General features: G+C 56.2%; 1 protein-coding gene across 3 annotated transcripts in view; it reads left to right on the forward strand.

The window, feature by feature from the left end:
* NDST1 (N-deacetylase and N-sulfotransferase 1) overlaps positions 1–25,276 on the forward strand; it is a 72,366-nt gene that overhangs the window by 42,017 nt on the left and 5,073 nt on the right. For all 3 annotated transcript variants that reach the window (XM_075009401.1, XM_075009402.1, XM_075009400.1), the window contains 13 exons: positions 3,896–4,757; positions 8,072–8,554; positions 9,202–9,289; positions 11,027–11,181; positions 14,683–14,868; positions 15,581–15,709; positions 16,493–16,675; positions 17,279–17,375; positions 18,357–18,480; positions 19,500–19,674; positions 20,141–20,311; positions 22,582–22,691; positions 25,000–25,102. In XM_075009401.1, coding sequence (XP_074865502.1) covers positions 4,248–4,757; positions 8,072–8,554; positions 9,202–9,289; positions 11,027–11,181; positions 14,683–14,868; positions 15,581–15,709; positions 16,493–16,675; positions 17,279–17,375; positions 18,357–18,480; positions 19,500–19,674; positions 20,141–20,311; positions 22,582–22,691; positions 25,000–25,102 — 2,514 coding nt within the window. In that variant the 5' untranslated portion in view covers positions 3,896–4,247. The remainder of the gene's footprint in view (positions 1–3,895; positions 4,758–8,071; positions 8,555–9,201; positions 9,290–11,026; positions 11,182–14,682; positions 14,869–15,580; positions 15,710–16,492; positions 16,676–17,278; positions 17,376–18,356; positions 18,481–19,499; positions 19,675–20,140; positions 20,312–22,581; positions 22,692–24,999; positions 25,103–25,276) is intronic.

A 25,276-nucleotide genomic window follows, 5' to 3' on the forward strand; every position in this document is an offset into this window, starting at 1 on the left:
GGCCTGCTAAACCCAGGGTTGTGAGCTCAATCCGTGAGGAAGCTGTTTAGGAGTCTGGGGCAAATAGATTAAATAGACAAACGAGCAAACAAACAATCAAAAAATCTACCAGGGATGGTGCTTGGGCCTCCTGAGAGGGCAGGGGGCTGGACTCAGTGACCTCTGGAGGTCCCTTCCAGTTCTGAGATGTGTATCCCCATTTACAAGGGACACAGGACTACGCTGCAATCAGGACGTGTTAGTGCAGTAGGTGTAGACGTAACTGAGCTACCTCTGATACAGATCAAAGCTAGTTTGAGGGCCAGTCTCAGTGGAGCAGATCAGTTGCTGGTGGGCAAATCTAACAGGAATAAGAGCTCAGATGTTCCTGCTGGTATTATGTAAACTAGCATTGGTCAGTGCTTACACAGTCTGCAGTCATGCCTCTTGCCATAGTGTAGACAAGTCCAGACAGCACCTGGATTAGTGCAGTACGCTTGTTAAAGGGGCTGCCTGTGGACTCCTGTCTGATTTGAGCCTGGAAGCTGCAGGTCTGTAATCGCCTGGCTCCACACAAAGGCAGGAATGACGGGATTACTAGGCAAAATCGCAACATATAATCTGTGTTGCTTTTCAATTGACTTAATCCTGTTATTTCTTTGAATTATATTTATAAAGCAACCATTCACTCGCTCAGGGCAGCGTCTGCTGCGCTGCACCCCAGGCTGCAGGGCAGGTGGGGCTGCCTACCCTGGAGGTTTCTGTGCCCTTTCCGCAGGCCCCGCTTTCTGCATTCTAGGTGGGAGCCCATGGCATCGGCTGGTCTGCTGCAGATGTCTGTTGTGTTCCTGTGCTGGGGGATGTGAGGAAAGCAGAGGCAGGTGGCCCCCGAGTAACGGTTTACGCTGACGCTGAGGTGGTTTGCTGTTGGGGAAAGCCTTCCCTGCGATGCTGGTGACTCATCAGAGTCTATGAATAACCCCAATCCACCTGCTAAGGTGTGAAACCCGAGGAGAGCCACTGACCTAGTTCTCTGTCTGCCCTGGCCGTCTCCAGGCAGGTTTCATCCACGCAGAGCAGGGCTGAGGGCACCCTGGAGAGTGAGGTTTGAGTGCAGTCTGCTGCACACCACAGCTAAGCCAGCCCAGGCCCTTGGCTCTGTGGATTTCTGCCAGAGGCCGGGGGATGCCACAGTCTTGTGTGCGGCTGCTGGCTGGTGAGAGAGAGAGAGGCCAAGGCACCCCAGTGCGTGCCGGGCTTTAAAGCACGTGAGCGGGTTCTGGCTGACCCAGGGCCTAGGACAATAAGCTGGAGCACTTGTGGGAGCCTATTGGTCAGTCCATATATCCAGGGATGGCCAACGCCTGTGGCTTTTTGCTTCATGAAATGTGGCTCCTACTCAGAGCTGCGCGCCTGGGCTGCTCACCGCCACTCTGCGCATGCGCCCCGGCGCCTGGAGGGCTCCACTGAGTCCTGGGCGTAATGGGCATTGGGCTAGCGTGGGGGAGGGCTGGGGGTGGCTGGCCCTGGGGGAGAGGGAAGGCATCGAGCCACATACATGTTTATTTTTACATCTGTATCTAGATAGGTATCTAGGTATTGTACCGATCTAGATAGCTCGGGTGCGCATCCGTCCCGTATGTGGGACGCCAGGAAGATGTCCCTGATTATTTTTTGAAAGGGGCGAGTTGTCCTGTTTTTAGGCCCTCGGGGGCTGGTGGGGGGGTCAGAGTGGCCGCTGCTTTCCCAGGGCTCCAGGTGGGGTAGGGGGGTCAGCAGCTCCCCAGGGCTTGGTGCAGCTGCGAGGAGCCGTCCCTTGTTTGGGACAGGGAGCTGCGGTCGCTCTATCAAAATAAATATGTGATATGTGGCTCTTTGCATTTGCTCTACAGCTATTTTGGATCTTAGTCTGTAACTAGTTGGCCATCCCTGATATACACACACAATCCGCCCCTTTGCACGGACGTGCAGGAAGCCCAGATTCCCCATCCGCTGGGACGGGACAGGATGGGACGGGAACTACGCTCCTCCTGCCAGTGTTTTTCAGAATGAAACCTTTAACCATCTATGCCTTGTCTGCTACCAGCTTCTCCGTCAGAGCAAGGGGGTTGTCCTGGCAAGCCTGGCCAGGATTGCCCCTCCCACCCTCTTGTGCAACAAGCTGATTGCCAGGTGACCTACCACCTCCTGTCCTGGGGTTCCTTGTGGTTGAGCAGTAGAGGTTGAACCTCTCTGGTCCAGCAACATCTGTAATCCAGCAGGATTTTAGTGAGCCGGATGACCACTTATCCTGGGGGTGGCCAAGTTTCCCACAGTCCCATAAAGTTTGTTTCCAGCCCCCAGTTCTGGGTCTCAGTGTTCTGTGCTGTTATTTACTCAATGTCTTCTCAGAGCCCAGCTAGCAGTGGCAGTGTTGGTGATGTGCTGGACAACACTGACCTCCGATGGTTTGGCAAATTCTCTGGTTCAGCATCGGTCAGGTCCCATGGGTGCCGGACTACAGAGATTCAACCCGTGTACCTGCGTGAAGTTGGTGCAGTGCTTTGGGACCTTGGGACACAGGGTGTGTGCTCCCACCCTTCGCAAGCCTGTGTTCTAGGTCACAAATAAGCCAGGCGGGCCGAGGGGGGGAGAATGCTCCAACATGCAAATCAGCAATCTTGGAGCAACTCTCAATTTCAGTTGTCACTCCAGACTTGCCCTGGTGTAAGTGAGATTTGTGCCTGGCCCCAGCGTATTGGAAGAGCATTTCTGAGCACTCCACCTTTTTTCTGCATTTTTCTCTCCTTTTAGGATTCTTTAAAAATACCTGAACTTTAGGGAACAAGAATCCCTGGCTGTGCCAGGCCCTGGCTGTGCCGCTTCTCCCTTCCCATTGCAGGAAGCGGGTGGCAAGGGCTGACGCCAACAGGCCGTCAAATGCTTTGAGGATATGCTTTGCCTTTCTAGCACCTCAGTATGTTGCTGGGCTCAGGCCGAGCTGAGACAGCAAGGCCAGAGTGGCTTTTTAAAGGGGGCACATCGGCACATTTAAATTTTCACTCCGAACAGCTTGAGCAGGGAGGAGCTTCCCACCACATACATGTCCCCTGTGGCAGGCCAATAGGGAGCTGGCGTTATTCCCAGTTCACAGATTATGAGACAGAGGGGCCACGTGTTTGTGACTTACCCAAAGTCAGTCGGAGAACCGACAGCAGAACTGGGATTAAACCCCAGGAATTCTTGATTCACCACCGTTGGCTCAAACCAGGAGCCCAGGGTCCAGCAACCCCCGGCGCTGGTGCCAAGAGTGGCATGGGAACCGATTTTTTTCATTGGCACGCAAGGCAGGAATTCAGCCCTGACCCTTCTCCCTATGCAGCCGGGAGCTTGCTCAGAGCCGGGCTGCCTGCACATTAACAAAAGCCCAGCTACCAACCACCACCTAAATGGTAAAGCTCTGCATCTGCTTTTATTTATTCATGAAGTTGTTGTAAGTGGGACTTTTAGTGACTTTAAAAAGTATCACCAGCACTCGGACTGTCCATAGAAGTCAAAAGGTCAAATTTCAGTGCTCCGCCTTGGAAAGGTTGCCGAGTCCTGGGCTGGCCTGTGCCACCTCTTAAATACAGACCCTCACTCCCTGCTCTGTCCCTGCAGGAAACGCACCAGCTCTCCTGGGAGCTAGAAAAGCATTCTGGGGACTGGCAAGCAAATGAGCCCAGGGCGTGATCTGTTCAATGGGTTTCAGTGGTGACATAAATAGCAGCATCCGAACGGCTCTGTAGCGCACAGATCTGAGTAACACCTCTGCAGCAGCGCCTACTGTTGAGGACTTTCAGCAACTCCCTCTGTGCATTGATTGCAAGGGGTGTGAAATTATGCTCTTTCCAGGCTTGTTTGTTTACGCCCCGTCTCTCTCCCTCTCTCTCGCCAGAGCCTGCGGTGCTGCAGCAGCACTGGGCCGCCATGAGTGGACACAGGGAACTGACGGGCTTGTGCATCCCTTGAGAGGAACGCCCCATCGCCCGGCCCCAGAGAGGCAGCGAGGCCCATGCCAGGAGGTGGCTGGTGTTTCCGCTCTGCTGGGGGACTCTGAATGGATTTGCCATGGTGACATGAAAAAGACCGGGGGGGTACCCGACTGCCAGCTGGGAGAGCCAACACACACCCAGGCTGCCTGCTAGCCTTTCAATTTTGACTGTGCTCCTGTGAAGGGGGCTGAGAACAGGAGGGGCGGGTGGGGTGGGAGGTGGGGAGGAACTGGAAGTGGCTTCTTGGAGGCAAGGATGACGGTTCAGGGGAAGCTCCGGAGGGGTCTGCGACAAGTGTCTCCTCAGGTGGTGCTACTGCTGCTCTTTGCTTTCTGCCTGCTCAGTGTTTTCATCTCCGCGTATTATTTATATGGGTGGAAGAAGGGCCTGGAGCCCTCTGGGGATGTCCCAGGCCCGGACTGTGATGAACCCAAGGTGGCCCCTTCTCGCCTGCTTCCCTTGAAGCCCCTCAAGGTGGCTGACTCATCCCGCACGGACCCCTTGGTGCTGGTGTTCGTGGAAAGTCTTTACTCTCAGCTGGGCCAGGAGATCATCGCTATCTTGGAATCCAGCCGCTTCAAGTACCGGACTGAGATTGCCCCTGGTAAGGGGGACATGCCCACCCTGACCGACAAGGACCGGGGCCGTTTCGCACTCATCATTTACGAGAACATTCTTAAGTACGTGAACTTGGACGCCTGGAACCGGGAGCTCTTGGACAAGTATTGTGTGGAATACGGCGTGGGAATCATCGGCTTCTTCAAGGTATTGGGGTTGGGGGGGAGGTGGGGGCTGAGACGGGGCCAGTGTGGGGCAGGAACGGATCATGTGGGGAGGAAAGGGGGCCAGCGTGAGGGTGGAATGGACCATGTGGGGATCTGAAAGGCAAACCATGTTCTCTCTGTGCAGGGCAGGGTGGCCAGACACCAGCTCTCAGGAAGACCCCAAGGTCCATTTCAGTTTGGGGTCCCCAGTCTTGCTGCCATGGCATCTCAGCGGGGGGTCCTGTCACATTGCTCTGCAGAGACAAGCCACTGAGTGCAGACCATTTCAGAGATGTAAATCAGACGTGGGAGGAATGAGAGCCAGGTCTTCTCAGGCAGGCAGCTAGTGGCGGAGCTCTGAGGGAGAACGTCTGGGGAACGGGATGGGTTAAAAAGGTGGAGAAGTAGATGGGGGCCAGGGTTCCCTCTTTTTTTTTTTCCATCCATGGGCAGAATAAATTTAATGGGCACCAAGGCATGTGCTGATGTGCACCACCAATAGAGACACAGGCTGCCCAGTGTGAGCGGCTGTAGGCGCTCTGCGAATCAGCTGGGCGGCACCTGACTCTCTCCTGGGTGGCTGCCCCAGCGCTCGGCTTAAGGGGAACACTGCTGGGAACTTTTCTCGACTTTGATGGGAGCATGGCCGCCTGGGCTTGGCCCATCAAACTACACCACGAACAGAAGCACTTCACAGGCTTGTTGGGCCCCGTGCATTGGTCGTGTGAGCAGCAGACTCCCAGCTGAGCAGCGATCTCTGTGGTTTGCTCACAGGAGGGATCCCGTTACCCTAGTTGCCACATCAGGCACTTCTTGTTTTAGGTGTCACCCTCTGAAGCCTAATAACTCAGGGCTCTGCTTTCAGCTGGTGCCAAGTGTGGCTTTACTGACCCATGTGGGGCTGAGGACGTGCTGTCATCTCTAGCTTGGCTGGGGACAGTGCAGGGAGCTGGGATGGTCCCTGGGAGCTGGCTGTGTTTTCCAAGCAGAGGCCTGGGAGATGTATCTCCTTTTTGGTCTGCAAGGGGGTCATGTAACAAGGACAGAGGTGCCAAGAGTTAGCTGGGCCTGGGCTGTGATCCTTTGAGCAATGGAGAGCAACCCCCTGCTCTTGCTTTCTGTCTCAGCCTTTCAGTCAGGGTGGACACATCATGAGCAGGGGACTTTGCCGTGCTGGTAGAAGGGACTTGTTGTTTGCTTCTCTTCCAGATGTTTGGGAAACACAGCTGGGTTCCCTGGTGTCACAGCGGCTCTTGGAACTAAGGTTCTCTCTCCTCTTTTCCATCCATGTGTGAAATAAATTTTGATGCGCAGGGAGCCTGTGCAAATGTGCACCACCAAAAGACACACAAAGCTTAGCCGGGGGGGGCAGGAGTCGAATTTCTCCTAAGTGGCCACCCGAGTGCACAGTTCACAGGGGACGCCGCACGGCACTGTTTTCTCTGCTCACACGAAGCTCTAGTTTTGAGGTGCCTCTGCTTTCGTGCTCTTCTGTTTGCGACTGGGATTACCCAGTGCTAGGCAGTGGGCTGGGGGTGGAGAGTTTGCATCATGGAAGCAAACTGGGCTGCGTCCAGCTGCTTGGGTTGCATTTCGAGACATCTCAAATCCCTGTGGGTGCAGGTACGTGGGCAGACAGAGAACTGGGAACAAGAGGAGGCTCAGAGAAGCCAATGCAGATCCACCTGGCGTGAGCAGAGAGCGAATGTGAAAAATCAGACTGGGCTGAGGGGTAGGGGCCTATATAAGACATAGCCCCGAATATCGAGCCTGCCCCTAGTCCTCCGAGACATCTGGTCACCCTGGCTTCACCTGCTCACACCAGAGCACGCGTGGTCTGGCCCTGCGCCCCAGAAGGCCATAAATAAGTCGGTGATGAGAGGCTTTCTCAGCACTGAGCTCTGAGACAGAGAGAACCTGCCCCCTGCAGTGCAGTGAAACCCCGGCCTTTGGCTGAGCTCTTACAGGCCTGGGGCGAGGAATGGGCGCAGACGGCAGACGGTGTGTTCAGCTGCAGGGCCTGTGGTACAGGAAACCCCTGTTGCCTATGACATCAGCAAGCTAAGCATAAGATACCAGCCTGCGTGCACTGGCACAGCTGTTTTGGAACGACCCTGCACTGCCGGGGCGCCGGAGGAAATGTGCAGGCCGTGCCCACCCGCAGAGTGGGACCGTCGGCATTCCCAGCACGCCAGGGTCTCTCTGGGCCTTTGCCAGAGGCATCTGCTTCCCTCAGGCCAGGGGCCTCCTTTTGCGCCTCTTTGCTGGAGGAGCTGCCTGGAAGCCTTCCCCTGAGGAGGGCCACTGTGGAGAGGGTTGAGATGGGCGTCTCCCCCCCATGCTGCTCCTCCAGTAGCAAGGCCTGTCCCTTCATAGCGCTTGTGGCCTCCGCTGCCCAAGGACACCAGGGCTGAGCCGCAAACCGGCCTCCCCCGCCCAGCCGTGCTGGGCTACGTGCTCCAGCCCCCAGGTGGGTGTGAACGGTGCTGAGCAGGGGGAGCTGTCCCCTGCATTCGCGTTCCCCAGGTCAGACCGGCCTGGCACTGGGCAGGTGGTGCTCCCACGCGCGCTAAGGCTGGCCCAGCCGAGAGCCCGTGCTGCACCGGTGGGGTTCCTCAAACAGTGTCCCACAGCTCCGCTCCCTTCCCCTGCTGCTCTCTGAGCGTCTGCGGCTCCCTGTGTCGGACCCGCCCAGGGAGGCCTCTCCCGTTCAGCCTCTGAAATGGGAGCCTATTCGGGATCCTGCATTCGACCTGGCCGGGAGCGTGTGTGCAGGGCTTGTGTTCCAGCTGGCCGGGGAGGTGTAGGGCGCAGCAGGAAGGGGACTCTCCCTCCCAGGCACAGGATCACCCCTCTAGGTGTGGTGCCCTGGCGTGTGTCGGCCCTGGTGCCCTGGCGCAGCCATGCAGGGGAGTGAAGGCTGCAGAAGGCGCCTGTGGCTGGTGCGGGGGCGGGCCAGCGCCTGCTCTTGCTTTTTAACATGTGGCTGCTCCTGCTCTGTGAGTCCCCCCAGAGTGCTGCTGGGAATGGGGTTTCTGTGCAGCAGCCTGGGATGAGCTGCCTTCCTGCTTCCCTGGGCTGTGGTGCTTTGCTTGTCCTGACCGAACCGAACCGCTCCCCAGCCTCCGTTAGGCCCTACGTCACTGCCTTTCCTTGCCCAGGAGATGCAGCGGGGCACGAAGTGACACTGAGCCAGCGGTAGCCTGGAGCACCTTGGGGAGGGAGGCATGAAGCACGTCAGGTGCAGTCTCCCCTTCTCCTCTCACGGGAGCCCTCCAACCCCTTTCTCATCTCGCCCGTGGGCTCTCCCCTCAGGCCAACGAGAACAGCCTGCTGAGTGCTCAGCTCAAGGGCTTCCCGCTCTTTCTGCACTCCAACCTGGCCCTGAAGGACTGCAGCCTGAACCCCAAGTCCCCGCTGCTGTACATCACGCGCCCCAGCGAGGTGGAGAAGGGCCTGCTGCCGGGGGAGGACTGGACCGTCTTCCAGTCCAACCATTCCACCTACGAGCCGGTCCTCCTGGCCAAGACCAAGTCGGCAGAGTCCATCCCGCACGTGAGCGTGGACGCTGCACTGCACACCACGGTGGTGCAGGATCTGGGCCTGCATGACGGCATCCAGAGAGTGCTCTTCGGGAACAACCTCAGCTTCTGGCTGCACAAGCTGGTCTTCGTGGACGCTGTCTCCTTCCTGACCGGCAAGAGGCTCTCCCTGCCCCTGGACCGCTACGTCCTGGTGGACATCGATGACATCTTCGTGGGCAAGGAGGGCACGCGCATGAAGGTGGAAGACGTAAAGGTACCGCAGAGGAGTCAGTTCGGCCAGCTGGGGCTCCTGGGGAGGGGGAAGGAGAGGGAGGGGGCCCTGATGGGACTAGGGATGCCAAAGTGCACTGATACCATTGTGCACAGCGCCAGGGCTGGGGTGAGTCTGACACTCAGAGGCAGGGAGCCCACAGTGCAAGGGCTGGGGTGTGTCTGGAACCCTGGTGCACACAGCAGGGGCTGGAGGGGGACCCTGGAGCCCATGGTGCACCGTGCAAGGGCCAGGGGGGTGTCTTGGACAGTGGTGCATGGAGGCCATTCTGCTCAGAGCAAGAGCTGAGGTCATGTTTGGGACACATGCACAATGGGATTCATGTGCCAGGTGCAAGAGCTGGGGTGTGTCTGGGATCCTGGTGCATAAAGCCCTGGTGTACAGAGCAAGGGGTGTGTGTGTGTGTGTGTGTGAAAGAGAGAGAGAGAGATGCTGGTGCGTGATCTGAAGCCATAGTGAAGTGACGTGCGGGTTCTGGTGATCTCTGAGCACCAGCTGGGGGTGTGCACCCTTCCGCAGGGGCACTGTTGCTAGAGTCACACGCAGGACTCCCAGCTCCCATGCACGGCTGCGCCAGAGGGGCAGGTGACGTCTGGGTGCTGATTAACCTCTCTCCTTTCACACCCTAGGCTCTGTTCGACACTCAGAATGAGCTGCGCGCCCACATCCCCAACTTCACCTTCAACCTAGGATACTCAGGGAAATTCTTCCACACAGGTGAGGCTGGGAAGCTTTGCCTCTCTGGGCCCGTGCCGACCCCCTCCTTTGTGGTGCTGCGGGATCCCCCCTGCACAGGGTAAAACCTGCCACCCTGGACATCGGCCCTCTGGAGAGGGCGGCTGTATGAGAGTCAGAGCATCAGGGTCCCTTTTGGACAGCGGCAGGCCTCTGCAGCGTAGGGTTGTGGCAGGAACTTGCATGAAGGGGGCTGTGCCCCTTTAGTCTCGGCCTCTGGAAAACCCATGAGCGGAGCACGCAGCATTAGCTGGGGAAAGCCTTCCCTGGGTTTGGCCAGGAAGAATCCCTGGGGCTGCTCCAGCGTGGTCCAGTCACGTAAGGCAGAGTTCCACAGCCCCACGTCACAGGGGGGAGAGCGAGCCACTGGCGGGGTGAGAAGCCAGGCTCTGGTGATTGCCTCCCGTGTGCGGCTGGGCCACGTCCCGCTCCGCTCTGGTGAGGAGCCCTGTGGGAGGAGGTGGTTTGCCAGCTCCCGCAGACAGCAGCTGCCATGCCTGGAGAAGGGCAACGTGAAGCCTAAACTCAGACATGTCAGTGGATGCTCTCACCTGTTCCCTGCACGTCCTCTCCAGTCGTGTAACCTCCTGAGGCGGATGCGTCTTGGGACAGGGGAGCTGTGCTTTACTCTAGGGCTGGGGTCAGCAACCTTTCCGAGGCAGGGTGCCGAAATTTGACCTCTATGCACGGTCCAAGTGCTGGTGATCCTCTTTAAATCACCGCCAGTCCTACTTACAGAACAACACGAGCAGGCCTCTGAGCAGTCCTCAGAGACTAACAGTCTTATTTATTGGGAGATGAGCTTCCATGGGACAGACTCACTGAGGAATCAGCTAACTGGGGGGAAGGAGGGCACGGGGGGCAAACCATCTGTCTCCCCTTCTCTCCCCCCACATTTAGCTTATTCCTCAGGTTTTTTTTCCTCTTCGTAATTGTCCATATCTGAAGAAGTGGGTCTTTCCCGCAGAAGCTCATCACCTAGCTGATAATATTGTTAGTCTCTAAGGTGCTACAGAACTGCTTGCATTGTTTTGTGAAGATACAGTTTAGTACGGCAACCACTGAGGCTAGTCCTATTTACAACAGCTTCATTACCAAATAAATGAAGGTGCAGAAGTTTCCCGTTGAGGTGGTGGTTGGTAGCACGAGCTGGTCTTTGGTAATCCACAGGCGGCCTGGCTTTGAGCAAGCTCCCGGCTGCCTGGGGGCAGAGCTGAGCTCCCGCCTGACGTGCCAATGAAAATGGACTTGTGTGCCCCTCCTGACGCTCACTGGGGGTTGCTGATCCCTGCTCTAGCGGCTCATTTCATTACCAGAGCCCATTGTGGACGGGCTCAGGACCCTTATTCAATGGCTCCTGAGTAACGGAAGAGCCAGATTTCTCCCTGCTTCCCTAGAGGCGAGGCAGGTGAAGGCTGCTAAGCACCACATGCACCTGTGGCCATTGCAGAGCTAGCGATCTGCCCCAGAATTGTGAGCCGGCTTGGGGGCTCTCGGGCTGCTCCTTGCCATGGGCCAGCGGCAGCAGAGAGCACGTTCGGGCTAAGTCAGGCCCTGGTCTCCCTGAGCTTTTTGCTGCCTGTTGGGTTCCAGGGAGGCAGCCTGCGAGCCCTGCCCTTTGCAGAGCTCACCCAGCCCGTGCAGGCGCTCGCGGGAGCCAGGCCCAAGTGCTTCGGTGGCGGCACGCCTGGGATGCTGACGTGGCTTTGCCCCCGGCAGGCACAGATGCTGAAGATGAAGGAGACGACCTGCTGCTGTCTTACGTGAAGGAGTTCTGGTGGTTCCCACACATGTGGAGTCACATGCAGCCTCACCTCTTCCACAACCAGTCGGTGCTAGCAGAGCAAATGAGCATGAACAAGAAATTTGCTGTGGTGAGTCACATGCCAGCTGGGCGGAGGGTGCTTAGCCGGGGCCGGGGAGGCGGTGTTAAAGAAGGCACCTGGCACTCCCCCTTTGCTCACCTCTCCTCCTGCCTCCTCAGACGGCGCTCTGCGCCCCAGGGAACCCGGGAACGAGCTGGATCTCCAGGAGGAAGGTTGCATGAGTGCAGCGGCAGACACGACGTCACCTCCCTCTCATCTAGTTTCCCCCTCCAGCCTCTCCCTCCTCTGCCAGTGAGACCGCAGAGGGAGGAGGCTCTTGCTGCTGGATCCCCTGGGAGCTCTTTAAAAGCTCCCTGGGTGTCTCTGGAACCCAGTCTAGCTCGAGTTCTGGTGCTCCATCTTCTCCCCGGTGGTGCCGTTTCCTTGGTGCCCTTCGCAGGTGCCCTTCGCAGCCCCGTTTCCTTGTGTGGCTCTGCCTGCTCCTGGGCTGGAGGCTGACTAGCAGCGGGGAGAGGCTCAGGCCAGAGCCAATCTGAAAGAAGAGCCGAACGGAGGGGCCTAAAACGAGGGGCGGGAGGAAGGCTGTCCCCGTGTTGCTAGGGGAGATTTGTAACCTGTGTGTAGCTCTCCCGTGGCAGCCAGGTCCACCTGCGCGCACTTGTGTTAAAGGACTGGCCTTTACCCAAGTTGGACCACTCTATCGACACCAGTGCAACACCCAGCCCAGTGCAGGTGTAGCTATGTTGACGTGATGTTGTCTTGCACCGGTATAAGTAGTAATCCCTGGTGCGTGGTGGGAAGCCCTTGTACTGGCACAGCTGCATCAACAGTAGCGGCTGTACAGTATCGCTGCCCCGAACCTCCTTAATTTGGCAGCCTTGGGACAGGGGCAACGCCAGCCGAGGGAGTTTTCCCGACCACGGGTGCCTGCTGTAATGACGGAGTTTTCCCAACCACAGGCGTGTGCCATAATGACGGGGATGGGGTCTGGACGGGAAGGAGACAGGAAGGGTGCAGGAGTGTGGTGCAGGTGTGGGGTGCGGGGTCTGGGAGTGAGGGTGTGTGAGGGGTTTCGGGGTGGGGGTGGGTACTTGACATCCTGCTCCTGAGGGGACACATGGCTCTGAGCCCTTTGCAGCTCCCAGGCACTGTCCCCTTCCTCCCCGCATGGGAGAAAAGCCTCCAGACCTGCACTTTGCCACACTGCCGTCCCCCCAGCTGGGTCTGCCCTCTGAGCACCGCCGTAGTGCCACAGTGCCAACACTTCCTCCCGCAATGGAAAGGCTTGCCCTGCCCTGCCCTGCCCTGCCCTGCAGTAAATCTCCTCCTCCAGCCCCTGAGGCAGTTGCTAGGCTGAGAGCAGAAATCTTCCATCCCAAGCTGCGGCTGTAGCAGGTTCGGTTGACCTAACTGCGTTGCACAAGGTGTAACGCTTCCCAACCCTGGAGGGGGTACCGAGGCTGAGCTGAGTTTTCAGTACAGCCCTGGCGTAGGGCTGAGGCTGAGAGCTTCTCTGCAGTGGCGTTCCAGGGTGGTAGTAGCTACCACGGCAGCAAAGGCAACTCTGGAGGTGTCGCAAGTGTTTGTTCAGAACCCCAAATTCCGGGGCAGGGCTTGGTTGCCTGGAGGAAGTGTGGGGAGGGCACCCAGAGTCACTTATCCAGCGTGTTCGGCAGTTCGCTGCACGGAGCGACCAGTTCACTCCTGGGAAAAGTCGGATGTAGGCACAGCAACAGGCCAGAAGGATGCACGTTCCTCCGTTGAGGGAGCCGATGCTAGGGAAGACAAGGTTGGTTATAGTTTTCTGGTGCATTAGTCTTTCCCTTGACCTGCTCTGGGGAGCCTGGGGTTTACCTCCACCTCCTAGTTCATGTGGAAACTACAATGTGTCAGGCCTTGCAAAGGCTTTTGCCTGGTGGTTGTAAACTCAGCTTAGCACTGCGTGCTGTTCTGTCTACAGAAGCTAGTGGAATTAAAAGCTGGTAACTCAGGTTACATGAATAATAAGGTACCCAGGGTGGTAAGAGCCTGGGAAAAGCCTGCCTGTACATCCTCAGGATTGAAGGCATCAGCCTACTGCTAAGAGTACATCTATGCAGCAAAAAGAGTGTGCTAACTTGGGTTCAGATAGTGGGGAAGATGTGGCAAGGCAGGTTTAACACTGGCTCAGCAGCTTGAGTTGAAGACTATAGGGGAGCCAGCGATAGCTAGGCATGCGGTGGGTATGTTGTAGCTCCCTCTGGCGCATCTGGCAGCGGCCACTCTCAGGGATCGGCTACTGGGCTAGCTGGCCCATGGGTCTGACCCAGGAGTCCTTTTAATTTTTTCCATCCATGTGTGGAATAAATTTTATGTGCACCGAGGGATGTGCACCACCAATAGAAACATGCTGCAGACTGTGGGTGCTGTGCTAATCAGCTGGGTAGCATTTGAAAATCTCTTCTGGGTGGCTGCCCAAGCGCTCAGCTTAGCGGGAACACTGGTGTGACCGGGTTCTGTGCAGTGGCAGGAAGCATGTGGGGAGAAGGACAGATAACATTCTAGGTGTGGGGTTAGTACACACACACGCCCCTTGGTTCTAATGTCTCTGCTGCCCTGTTGTGATAACACACCAGCCTTTCTGCCTCTGGTGCTCTGGATCTGGGCGATGGCTGGTCACACTGGTGCTGAGAAGGTAACTAGCAAAGTCTCTCATTCCCGAGCTGACCCCAGTCCCGAGCGTGTGCCAAAGCTGGGCAGAGATGCAAATTTTAGAATTTCCGGTTGTTAATTTTTGCTCTCCTCTGCACTTCTTGCCTCCTGTTAGGTCTGGAAGCAGAAGGGCTGTTGCACGGCTGTGAAAGCTGTGTTATTTTGGGAGGCTGGGGGTATTCCTATTCCACTGGGGCTGGGGTCACCGAGGGGAGCAGTGTTCCAGCTAATCTGTTCAATCCAGGAGTGGGTTTTGTCCGTCTCTGCAGGGAATGGATTTTGTTGTGTGCACCGAGCCATGCGCGAATGTGCCCCACCAGGAGAAACGCAAACTGAGCAGGAGGCGCTCGGCTAATGGGCCAAGTGGCACTCAAATCTCTCTCGGGCAGCCGCGCAAGGGCCCAGCGTGTAGGGAATGTTGCAGGAGAGTGCCGGGCCAGGCCTGCATTCCCAGGGGAATCGGCAGAGCATGGGGTGTGTTTTGCCTGTCCTGGCTCCAGCCCTGCTTGGAGCATAAATGCGATGCTGGGTAACCCCAGCCTGGGGGATCCCTGTCTGGCTGCTCAGCATGGACCTCGGGCACCACCGAGCTGCATTGGTGGGCCTGCCTACGGTCGGACTGTGCCGCATACCTGGCTCTCTTTGTGGCTGTTAACCTTCACGGGTATGGCCAGACCAAGGCACTGACCGGCCCTTGCTCACTCAGAGTGGTGCCCTTCTTCCCAGCTAACCCAGCCCTGTTACAGCAAAACCCGGGAGTGACGTCACCGCCCACTGGCGATCTCCGCTGAGCCCCTTTGGGTTCTGCTGGGTCATTTGTAGCTCAGCGCAGTCACCTTCCCTCTCCTCTGCCTTCAGGAGCACGGCATCCCCACTGACATGGGGTACGCTGTGGCGCCCCACCACTCTGGCGTGTACCCCGTCCATGTGCAGCTGTACGAAGCCTGGAAGCAGGTGTGGGCCATCAAAGTCACCAGCACGGAGGAGTACCCGCATCTGAAACCCGCCCGCTACCGCCGGGGCTTTATCCACAATGGGATCATGGTAGGTGAAAGAGGGCATGGGACTCTTCCTCAGGCCCTACCCTGTCCTGAACCTCCCGCACTCAGCTGGGCGGCTGGCTCAGAGGGCTCCTGCCAGGATGGGGAACTCTGCCCGTCCGGGACACAGACTTGAACAGTGCCCAGCAGTGGCTTGGCTGCATCTCAGCCCAAGCCTGAACCATCAGCAGCGACTGCTGCATGACGCTTTCAGCAGAGGCCAGCCCGGGGGGATTTGGCAGCTGGGAGGCTTGGTCAGCAGGAGGAAGGGGACACAGCTGGCTGCCTCTGCCCTAGTCACCCCTGTGGTACGTGGGTGTCCTCGGCGCCCTGCTAGCAGAGGGAGCTGCTGCGTCCCTTGGCTGCGGAGCCTCCCTTGCTTCTCTGGAGATCCTGGGCCTGATTTCCAGCACCTCGGCGCATCACAGCACATCCCTAGGGCTGCCCTGCTACAAGTGCGCATGTAGATCAAAGCTCACAAGAACCTCCCCCACCTCCCCGACGGGGCCTGGAGCAGCCCAGCTCCATCCTGCGGAGTGGAAGAATCTAAGCGGCCAGGCAGCGGGGGCGTCCCGGCTGAGAATGAGGCTGGTGTTAATGCCTGATGGGCTGGGGTAGGAGCTCTTTCCTTCATTTGCTGAGGAAGGAGTTCCAGGTCTGGATTTCCAGAGCAGGCGGCGCGGTTCCTCCCTGCCCTGAGCCCTCCCTGCCCCCAGGTGCTCCCACGGCAGACCTGCGGCTTGTTCACGCACACCATCTTCTACAACGAATACCCCGGCGGCTCCAGCGAGCTGGACAAGATCATCAATGGAGGGGAGCTGTTCCTGACCGTGCTCCTTAACCCGGTTAGTGCTGCCAGCAGAGCTGTGTGCCGGGCTGAGAAGGGCCCCTCGCTGGGGTAAATGAGCTTCCTTGGGTGCCCACTGGCCAGAGGCGCTCAGCTTGCGGTCGAGGAGGACGAGCAGAGCCTCGTGAGTGGCACTCGGATGAAAGGGAAGCTTCTGCAGCACTCCTGGCCACGCCTGGTCCTGAAAAAGAGCATCAGAGACCAGACAGGGTCTGAGTCTCCTGCAGGCCTTTTCCTCTCCGAATTGCGAATCTCATTGTTCCTGGCCAGCAGGGTTGGCCCCAGGGGTGGTCAGTCCCAGCCGTGTTGGGCTCTGTCATTTGAGCTCCGGCTGCTCCCGGTGATGGGAAGAACCGCCAGAGAGGGAAAAGCCATTGGTGTCGCGTGTGTCCCGCAGCCGGGGTCCTGCGGCTGTTTCGTCTCCATTGGCTCCTCTTTGTTCCTCTCACTTCAAGCTGGGCCCAGACTGCCCAGTGTGGAGAGCCACACCCGGGTCACCAACGTGGGCAAAGCGGGGCCCAGAGTGCCCAGGTGCTGCCACTGTGGTCGCCGGAGCTCTGAGCCCTTTGAATTGCTTCCGGGGCGCTCCTGGCAGCGCCGAAGGTTGCCTGGGGGAAGCACCATGCTCTCCAGGCAGTGTGCACACGGGCGCACCCACGTGCCTTCCCCAGGGGCCTGGCGAAGCTGTCAGCCCTGCACCATAGAGCCAAGTACACCTGTCCTGAAATGGACCCGGAGCGCTGACTAACCTCCATCCTGTCCCCTTCCTGCTCCGCTCCAGATCAGTATCTTCATGACTCACCTGTCCAATTACGGCAACGACCGCCTGGGCTTGTACACCTTCAAACACCTGGTCCGCTTCCTCGATTCCTGGACCAACCTGAAGCTGCAGACGCTGCCGCCCATGCAGCTGGCGCAGAAATACTTTCAGATCTTCTCTGAGGAGAAGGATCCCCTGTGGCAGGTACACAGGTGCCGCTGTCTGCGTCGAACGCGGGGCAGGTGGCCCGGGGAATAGGGGGCTGAACTGGGGCAGGCTTGGTTCTGCTCACTACTGCCTCCCTACAGAGGCGCTCCACCGAGTCTTGCTCCCTGCCCCCAGCAGTGCAGCACAGGGCCTGTGATCGTAACACTCAGACCCTACGTAGCCCTAGAGTCCAGTGCTCGCCACAAAGGAGAACACGTTCCATTAACCCCGCTTGGACTCAATGTCCTTCTCCAGCCTGAGAATTCTGTGTTTTTACAGAGGGGAAACTGAGGCACGACAGAGGGCCGTCACTTGGCCAAGGTCACCCCACGGGCCCCTTGCAGAGGTGGGCGAGCTCCGAACCCCTGACTCCTGTCCTACCTGCTGGATGATTCCTGCCAGCTTCTTAGCAGTCGGGGTTTCAGCTCTGTGCTGACCTCCCAGCAGCCTCCATCTCTCCCTCCTTGTTACAACCTGGGCACCCATCACCAATGCGAACGAGTGGCCCTTGCTGTATTAATGGCCTTCGGGGCATCGAGGCCGCTCTGCCCTGCTGCCTCCAGCTGGCGCCGCTTTGATTCTCTGGCCGCTGTATTTCAGGACCCCTGTGAGGACAAGCGGCACAAGGACATTTGGTCCAAGGAAAAGACCTGTGACCGGTTCCCAAAGCTCCTCATCATCGGCCCTCAGAAAACAGGTATGGTGGGTCACGCACACAGAGCCCTGCCGCCGCCACGGGCGTCACCCTGTCAGCAGGGCTGGGGCGCCAGCCGTGCCGTTTCTCTTGGCTGTGGGGATTATCCGGTTCTCCCTCAGGGGGCCGGCAGGTGCTCTTCCGGCTTTGTGCCTCCGTCTGCTGACCTGGGAGGCCTGCGCAGGTCTGAGCTGGTGTTTGTTCCTCTAGCTGGGGCCTCTGACCTCCTCGGAGGGTGGCAGAGACTGCCGGGGCCAGGCTGGGGTCGGAACCTGAGCGGGCTGGTCCAGCCCAGTGGTTGTCAGCCGTTCCAGACTGCTGCAGTTTGCTCTGTCTCGAGGAGCCCAACTTTCACCCGTCTTAAGAACTACTTAGAAATCACCCCTAGAAGGGCCACAGATCCCGTTAATGAGCAGTCACTGCCTTTCCCTTCCCATTTGGCGTATAAATACTGTGCTGGCGTGTCAGTGTAGAGCAGTGGGTCTCAAGCTTTTCAGAGCAGTTTACCCCTTTCAGGAATCTGATTGGTCGGTGTACTCCCAGTTTCACCTCACTTGCTCCCAACAGCCGACCCAGACACACAGAAGGGTCCCAGCACCTTATTCCTGAGAAATGCCGACTCCAGAATGATAACTTTAAGAAATTGGCATGTGAACATTGAATTCACTTATCACTGGTGAACTTCGCCGGAGGCCTGCAGCCCACAGTCTGCGGTGGAAGCAGGTCCCTTAGCTGTGCTGGGTCCCCTGTGGCATGGAACCCCTGGTACTTGCGACCTCTCCCCCTCCAATTCATCCTCCAGCCCTGGCTGAGAAACGCTGGTCTAGATGGGCTGACGTACCCCCCACAGAAGGCCTGGCTGAGAACCACTGGTCCAACCAACCAGGCCTGGGGCACAGAGGGGAGGGAACGTTGTCTGGTTCGCCAAGACACGAGATGGTTACTGCTGTGCCCCAGCCTCCACTCTTTCCTTTCCGGCTCCAGGCACCACAGCCCTCTATCTGTTCCTGGGCATGCACCCGGACCTGAGCAGCAACTTCCCCAGCTCGGAGACCTTCGAGGAGATTCAGTTCTTCAACGGACACAACTATCACAAGGGCATTGACTGGTAGGTCTTCTCTCACGCAGCCCCACGGGGTCCTGGGCCATGCCAGGGTAGAGGGAACCTGCACGCTCAGTGAATAGCTGTCTGTGGAGTTGGCCGTGTGCCTCTGGCTCCTGGGACCAACCCCTCACGGCCAATATTCCTTCTAATTTTTCCCTTCCGTGTGTGGAATAAATTTCAAGTGCACTGAGGCATGTGGACATGTGCACCACTCTCACACACAAGAAGCTGCCAGCTGCGGGTGCTCTGCTCGCCAGCTGTCCAAGCGTTCAGTTTGGTGGGAAGGGACTCCAAACATCCCCTAGTAGGCTGGTTGTTCCCACCAGACACCTGCTCAACCACGCAGACCTTGGGCTCCGTGAGGCGACTGGATTTTGAGCAGAGGAAGTGCCTGTAGGCCCATCTGCAGAGCATCTCGTAAACACTAAACGCCCAATGACTCCCCTGGGAAAGGCCTCCTGCTGGCATGTACTCCAGCCACTGCCCCTTTCCGCCTCCTGGCTAATATCAGCGGGGGGCAAGTTAACGTAACTGTCCCTAGGCAGACTTCAGCCTGGGGCCTCTGGAGCTTAGTTCAGGAGCCTCTGCTGTAAGTGGCCAGGGAGTGCTTCCCTACTGGCTTGCCTGTGTGGTGCCCATGGGATTAGCTGGAGCCCAGGGATGGTTATAGCTCCGTAGTGTGGAGCCCTCATTCCACACTTCTCTTCCACCACGGCAGAGGACTGATCTACACAAGCACATCCAACACCACGTCCTGGTCACACGTGTCCACCAACCAGCTCCGTCACTGTAGCGTAGACAGGCCCTTCCCCACGTGCTGCAGCCAGAGCCCCAGCCTGGTGGTGGTTAGATGTGACGTGGCTGTTCAGGGTGGTTGGTGGCGTGTGCTGGCTCCTGAGGACATAACGCTTGATACTCAAGAGTCGGGCCCTGCTGTCTGCAGGGACAGGAGCCAAGTGTGTTTCTCTATCTGCTCCCGGTGCCCGCCTCCCCCGTCTCATGCCGTACCCCCCCCACCGCAGGTACATGGAATTCTTTCCCATTCCCTCCAACACCACCTCCGACTTCTACTTTGAGAAGAGTGCCAATTACTTCGACTCGGAAGTGGCCCCCCGGCGTGCAGCCGCGCTGCTCTCCAAGGCCAAGGTCATCACCATCCTCATCAACCCGGCTGACCGGGCCTACTCCTGGTACCAGGTGAGCTGCCTGGCTGTCAGCACCCGCTCCTGGTGTTCCCCTCAGGCTGACTCGGCCGGAGCCGGGCTGCACTGCGCTCAGGTGTGTAGGAAATCTGCTCTGCTGGGCTGGGTTTGATGATCTCTGCACTGGCCAGCAGGAGAGCAGCCTTGGCAGAGGTCCTGGCATGTGCTGGAGGAGATGGGTGTCTGGGCAGGACATGCTGGTGATCCAATGCTCTGTGGGTCAGTGTGGGGTGGAGTGAGCAGTGACCTTGGGAGGCAGGACACTTCCCCATAGAAGGGAAAGAACCCAGCAGAATAGGCCGTGTCAGATGCAGCATATCCCACTGCTCTGTGCAAAGCAATGGCCCGGATGCTGGTAGCCCAGTGACTGCATTAAGGCCCCCCCGCAACCCCCAGAGCTGTCACAGCCCTGGGCTTTGGTTTGCTGCCTGAGAACTAAACCTCTTTGCTCTTGTTAACAGCACCAGCGAGCCCACGACGATCCCATCGCCCTGAAATACACTTTCCATGAGGTGATCACAGCGAGGCCTGACGCATCGCAGAAGCTCCGGACGCTGCAGAACCGATGCCTGGTCCCGGGCTGGTATGCCACCCACATTGAGCGCTGGCTGAACAACTTCCATGCCAACCAGGTCGGAAGGACACAACCTCTGCGTGGTGTTGGTATTCTGTGCAGCAGTGCGGAGAACACTCCCTCTGTGGGGCTAGAAAATGGATGTGCAGCCCATTGCCCAAAGGCTATGGCGCATGTTCCACTCTCCTCTTGGATAGCACCCTCTCGGAGCCCGGCCCTGGAGGGGATGCTGTGATTAGGACCTCAGCCTAACAGGATGCCTTTGGGACCTGCACGTTCACAGCCCAGAGCACAAACACTTCCACTTTTCCCAGCTTCCGCTTCTCAGATCACAGGGGCGGAGTTAGCATGGGACTAATTTGTCTTCTCTCCTCGTCTCTGTTTGCAGTGGAGCAGGGGTGTATGTTTGTGCACTGGGGGTGTGAGCGCACGTGTGCAGAGAGGTGTCAACCCATCAGAGGCACCTTGGGCTGCAGGAGCTCGGCCTTTGGTCCCATCTCGGAGCTCTCAGGAAGGGATTAGAAGATGGGAATTGTCACAGGAAAGGGACTTCTGAAACTGGCTGGAGCTGGAAGGCTCCTGAGTCTGCGTGGAAGGGGGATTAGGATGTGCTGCCAGTGGGCTCTTACACCAGGCTGCCAAATGGCCGTAGGCCAGTGTTTCTTAAATGATGGTCCATGGAACATGGGTGTTCCATGAACAACTCGCAGGTGTGCCATGAACGGCTGATGCTTTTTTGATATGATGCACTGATGGTCTGTATTTTCTGTTCTTGAAATCAGATACAAGGTTACTTCTTCATTCCTACAACACCTTATTAATTTACTTCATTTTGTTTTGCTGTAGATGTTGCTGTTGGGGTTTTTTTTTGGGGGGGTGCAGCATTGTTTTCATTTCAGTTTGTTTTGTTTTCATGAATTTTTGCATAAAAATATTATTGTGCGGTGCTTCGTGGTCTCACAGTTTGAGAGACACTGCCAGACAAATTGCTGGGCTCCTTTTCAAAGAGCGTTCAACCACAGGGCAGAGAGGGTATAACAATCTGGACCCAATTCACAGCAGCGTGTACAGTGTTGAACGTTGCACGGGACTGTTTCATGTCCATGAATGCCCTTCATATGCCTCCTAGTGCAGCTGCAGCATCCAAGCATGTGAGGAAAAATAACAAAAGCTCCCTACCTCTTGTTGCTCTCAGCAGTGGATTTAAACCTGGCTAGAAGACCGCTTCGTGTAGCGATAGCACACTGGTCGCCAAGGCGTCTGGCCACGGCATCCAGGAATTAGTCGTGGTCCGCTTGTGGAAAGGGCATGTAACTAGATTTTTTTTTTTTTTTTTTTTTTTTTTTTTTTTTGTAAGCTTGGATGCATGCAGCTGTGCGCACGCAACCGTACATGCGATGTGCCTGTGCAAATGGAGGATTTGAGTGTGCACCTGAATACCTATGTGTGTGCACCATTTATATTCCTAACTTGAATTCCTCTAGTTGTGCAGTTTTGTGCATACAAGTGTGAGCATTTGGGCCTGATTCTGGTTCAGTTTTGGTGGGGTTGGGGCCCAGGTGCATCTGTTCTTCAGAGAAAAGGATTTGCCAGGCTGAAAGGCCCAGCGACTGACAGAGCTCCTGGCAGACGTGTGCCTTGCATTGTGCTCAAAAGGAGGCAAGACAGGAACCGCTGTGGCAGGGAGTTGTATGGATGGGTGCTCATCAGACCTCTGCTTCCATCAGTGTCACCCAGGGACAGTCAGCTCCAGCCGTGCTGCTGATGGGGGTGTTGGTGGAGCGGGATAGAGAGGGCTGGAGTGCTCCCGAGGCTCTGAAGGGAGAATCTGCATCGTGCTTGGCACACTGCTGTGATGTCTTTCACCTCCTGCACAGTCAGCCCCTGGCAGCCTCCGATTGGCTTCTGTCACCAGCCCAGTGCTGAGCAAAGCAGAGTCCATTGCAGCAGGAAAGAGAGGAAGGGATTGTGTCTAGTGGTTTGAGGAGTTGTTCTGGGACTGGAAAGGCCTGGGTTGAATTCTCTGCCACTGATACCACATGTGACCTTGGGCACATCACTTAGCAACTCTGTGCAGCAGTTCCCCCCACTGTAACATGGGGATTGAGGGCAGGCAGAAATAGCCCTGTCTTGTTTGTTGGAGCCATTCCGGATAAATTTGTTAGCTGGTGAAGTGCTCAAACACTGGAGGCTACAGAAATATCGACTGCTGATTGATTGCTATTACTGTCTGTTCATGGAGGCTGGGTCAGATCCTACATGAAGCCAGTGTGGAGCTGGTGCCAGATTAGACCCTCCTCACCCCCAATTCTCCTTTTCTTCTCGCAGATCCTCGTTCTGGATGGCAAGCTGCTGCGGACAGAACCAGCCAAAGTCATGGAAACCGTCCAGAAATTCCTTGGCGTGACGAACTACATTGATTACCACAAAACCCTGGCGTGAGTTCTCCTTGTCCCCGCCTCTTCCTCTTTCAGCCAGCATGGCCCAGGGGCATGGCCCCATCATTCCACAAGGGCGTGTTTTGGTAACAGAACTGGAGCCAGACAAGCCTAATCCAGGCCCCATTGACATCTATAACAAAATGAGATTTTGCCCCAGGACTCTCAGCCTTATTTGCTGGGAGCTAGAACCAGGGCCTGAGCCGCCTTCCTTTTGGGCATGGGTGGCTTTTCTGAACGCAGTTTCTGACACACGTCAGCTGCCGCGTTGAGAGTTCGCTCTCTGCGGGCTGGGCTTGCAGCGAAGGAAGGGAAATCAGCTCCTTCCTTGACAAAATGCTGGGCATCCATTTGCATTTCTTGTTTGTGATCCGGACAGAGGGTCTGTCGTTCTCTGTTTGGCCCATGCAATATTTTGCCTTGCTGGATTCTAGTGGGAGTCATCCTGGTCTGACAGCAGAACCACCTGTGACCTTCAGCACCCAGGCATAAGTTCTAGCTGCTGCCACGGAGCAGTTCGCTGCCTGTGCCAGGGCCAGAAATGGCTGTTTGGTGCCTCACACAAGTTGCATCTTGTCATTCCTTCCTCTGCTACGTAGGGCAGGTCAACACTAGAGGAGAAGGTTGACCCAAGATACACAACTTCAGCTACGAGAATAGTGTCGCTGGAGTTGATGTACCTTAGGTTGAATTTCTCTGTCGTCCCCACAGCAAGAGGTCGACAGGAGAAAGTCTACCATCAGCTTCCCTTACTCCTTCTGGCTGCAAGGAGTACTGGCATCCATGGGGGCGCCCTCAGCATTTGACTTAGTGTGTCCATACTAGACCTGCTAAATTGAACCCTAGAAGATCAACCTCCAGCACATCAATCCAGTGCTTAGTGTAGAAAAGCCCTTATAATCCACAGAATAGTCCTCCCCTGCTTAGGACATCTTTCTCAGGAGAGCCCTTCCTTAAGCATTTAAGAAACTAAAATACGCCATTACAAATGTGCATTACCATGGTCAGCGCTCCTGTAAAAAGCTATATGCAGCCCCGTCCTGGCTTGCTGCGTCCTATAGAGTGCTGTGAAACATTACAAAGCAAAGTGCAGTGACAGCGTGCAAGAAGGATGAGGCTTCTCCATTCCGTTTGTCAGAAGCTGGGAATGGACTCACTTGACAATTCCTGTTGTGTGTGTTCCTGCTTGGGCACCTGGCATTAGCCACTATCAACAGGCAGGAGACCAGCCTACGTGGACGTTTGGTCTGACCCAGTCTGGCTGTTCCTATGTTACTATGCCAGCATCTTACAAAATCCTAAACATGGAGGGGTGGAAGAGACCTTGAGAAGTCATTGAGGCCAACCCCCTGGTACCCAACCAAGCATATCTAGAACCCCAACAGGTGTTTGTCCAACTTGTTCTTAGAAACCTTCCATGTTGGGAGATTCCATAGCCTCTTTTGGTAACCTCTTCCAGTACTACCTGTTCTTTTAGTTAGAAAAATTTTAAAAATACTAACTCAAATCTCCCTTGATGTAAACTAAGCTTATTGCTACTTGTTCCATCTTCAGTGGACATGGAGAGCAATCATTCATCGTCCTCTGGATAACAACTCATTACATATTTGGAGACTTATACATCTCCTGGGGACTCCTCAAGACTAAACATGCCCGTTTTTTTCAATCTTTCCTCATAGATCAGGCTTTCTAAAACCTCTTATGGGTTTTGTTACTCTCCACTGGACTCTGTCCAGTTTGTCCACATATTTCCTAAAGCGTGGCACCCTGAATGGACGCTGTATTCCAGCCCTGGTCTCATCTGCATTGAATAGAGCCAGTAATTACAGGCCGTGTCTTACATATGAAATTCCTATTAATACACTGCTGAGCAACAGCTGCCTTTTTTGCTACAGTATCACGTGGTTGACTCATATTCCATTTGTGAGCCACCGTAGCTCCCAGATCTTCGTCAGTGGTACTGCTGCATAGTCCGTTATGCCCTGTTTTATAGCTGTGCTGTTTGCTCATTTTTTTTCCCTTTCTCACTATAGAACTTTGCATTTGTCTTTATTGAATGTCATCTGCTTCATTTTAGATCAGTTTGTCCAATCTGTCACGGTCATTTTGAATTCTAATCCTGGTCTCCAAAGTGCTTGTAACCTCTGGAAATTCTATAAGCTCACTTTGTGCTCCATTATTCAAGTGATTAATGAACCCATCGAGATCCATGTACTGGAGACCGAGCTGTCCCTGAGGATCTTAGTACAAAGATCATTTGCAGGCGTGTTTGGCTGAATGTTGTTGACTCCTCCTCTTGTGTTTGTAGGTTTGATCCAAAGAAAGGATTCTGGTGCCAACTCCTGGAGGGAGGAAAAACCAAGTGCTTGGGGAAAAGCAAAGGAAGGAAGTATCCAGAGATGGATTCAGATGTAAGTAATAGAAACCTCACATGATTACCACCAAGTGAGAATTGCCTTTGCTACTGTTGAGGACCACCATCTACCCAGCCACAGCAGAATGTCTGTGTGTCCCAGCAGAGCACGGAATGGGGACAGAGGAGCGTATGTTCCTTTACACTAGACAACCACATTTCCTTGCACAAG

Source organism: Carettochelys insculpta, chromosome 15, assembly GCF_033958435.1.
Source record: "Carettochelys insculpta isolate YL-2023 chromosome 15, ASM3395843v1, whole genome shotgun sequence".
In the NCBI taxonomy this organism is placed as follows: domain Eukaryota; kingdom Metazoa; phylum Chordata; order Testudines; family Carettochelyidae; genus Carettochelys; species Carettochelys insculpta.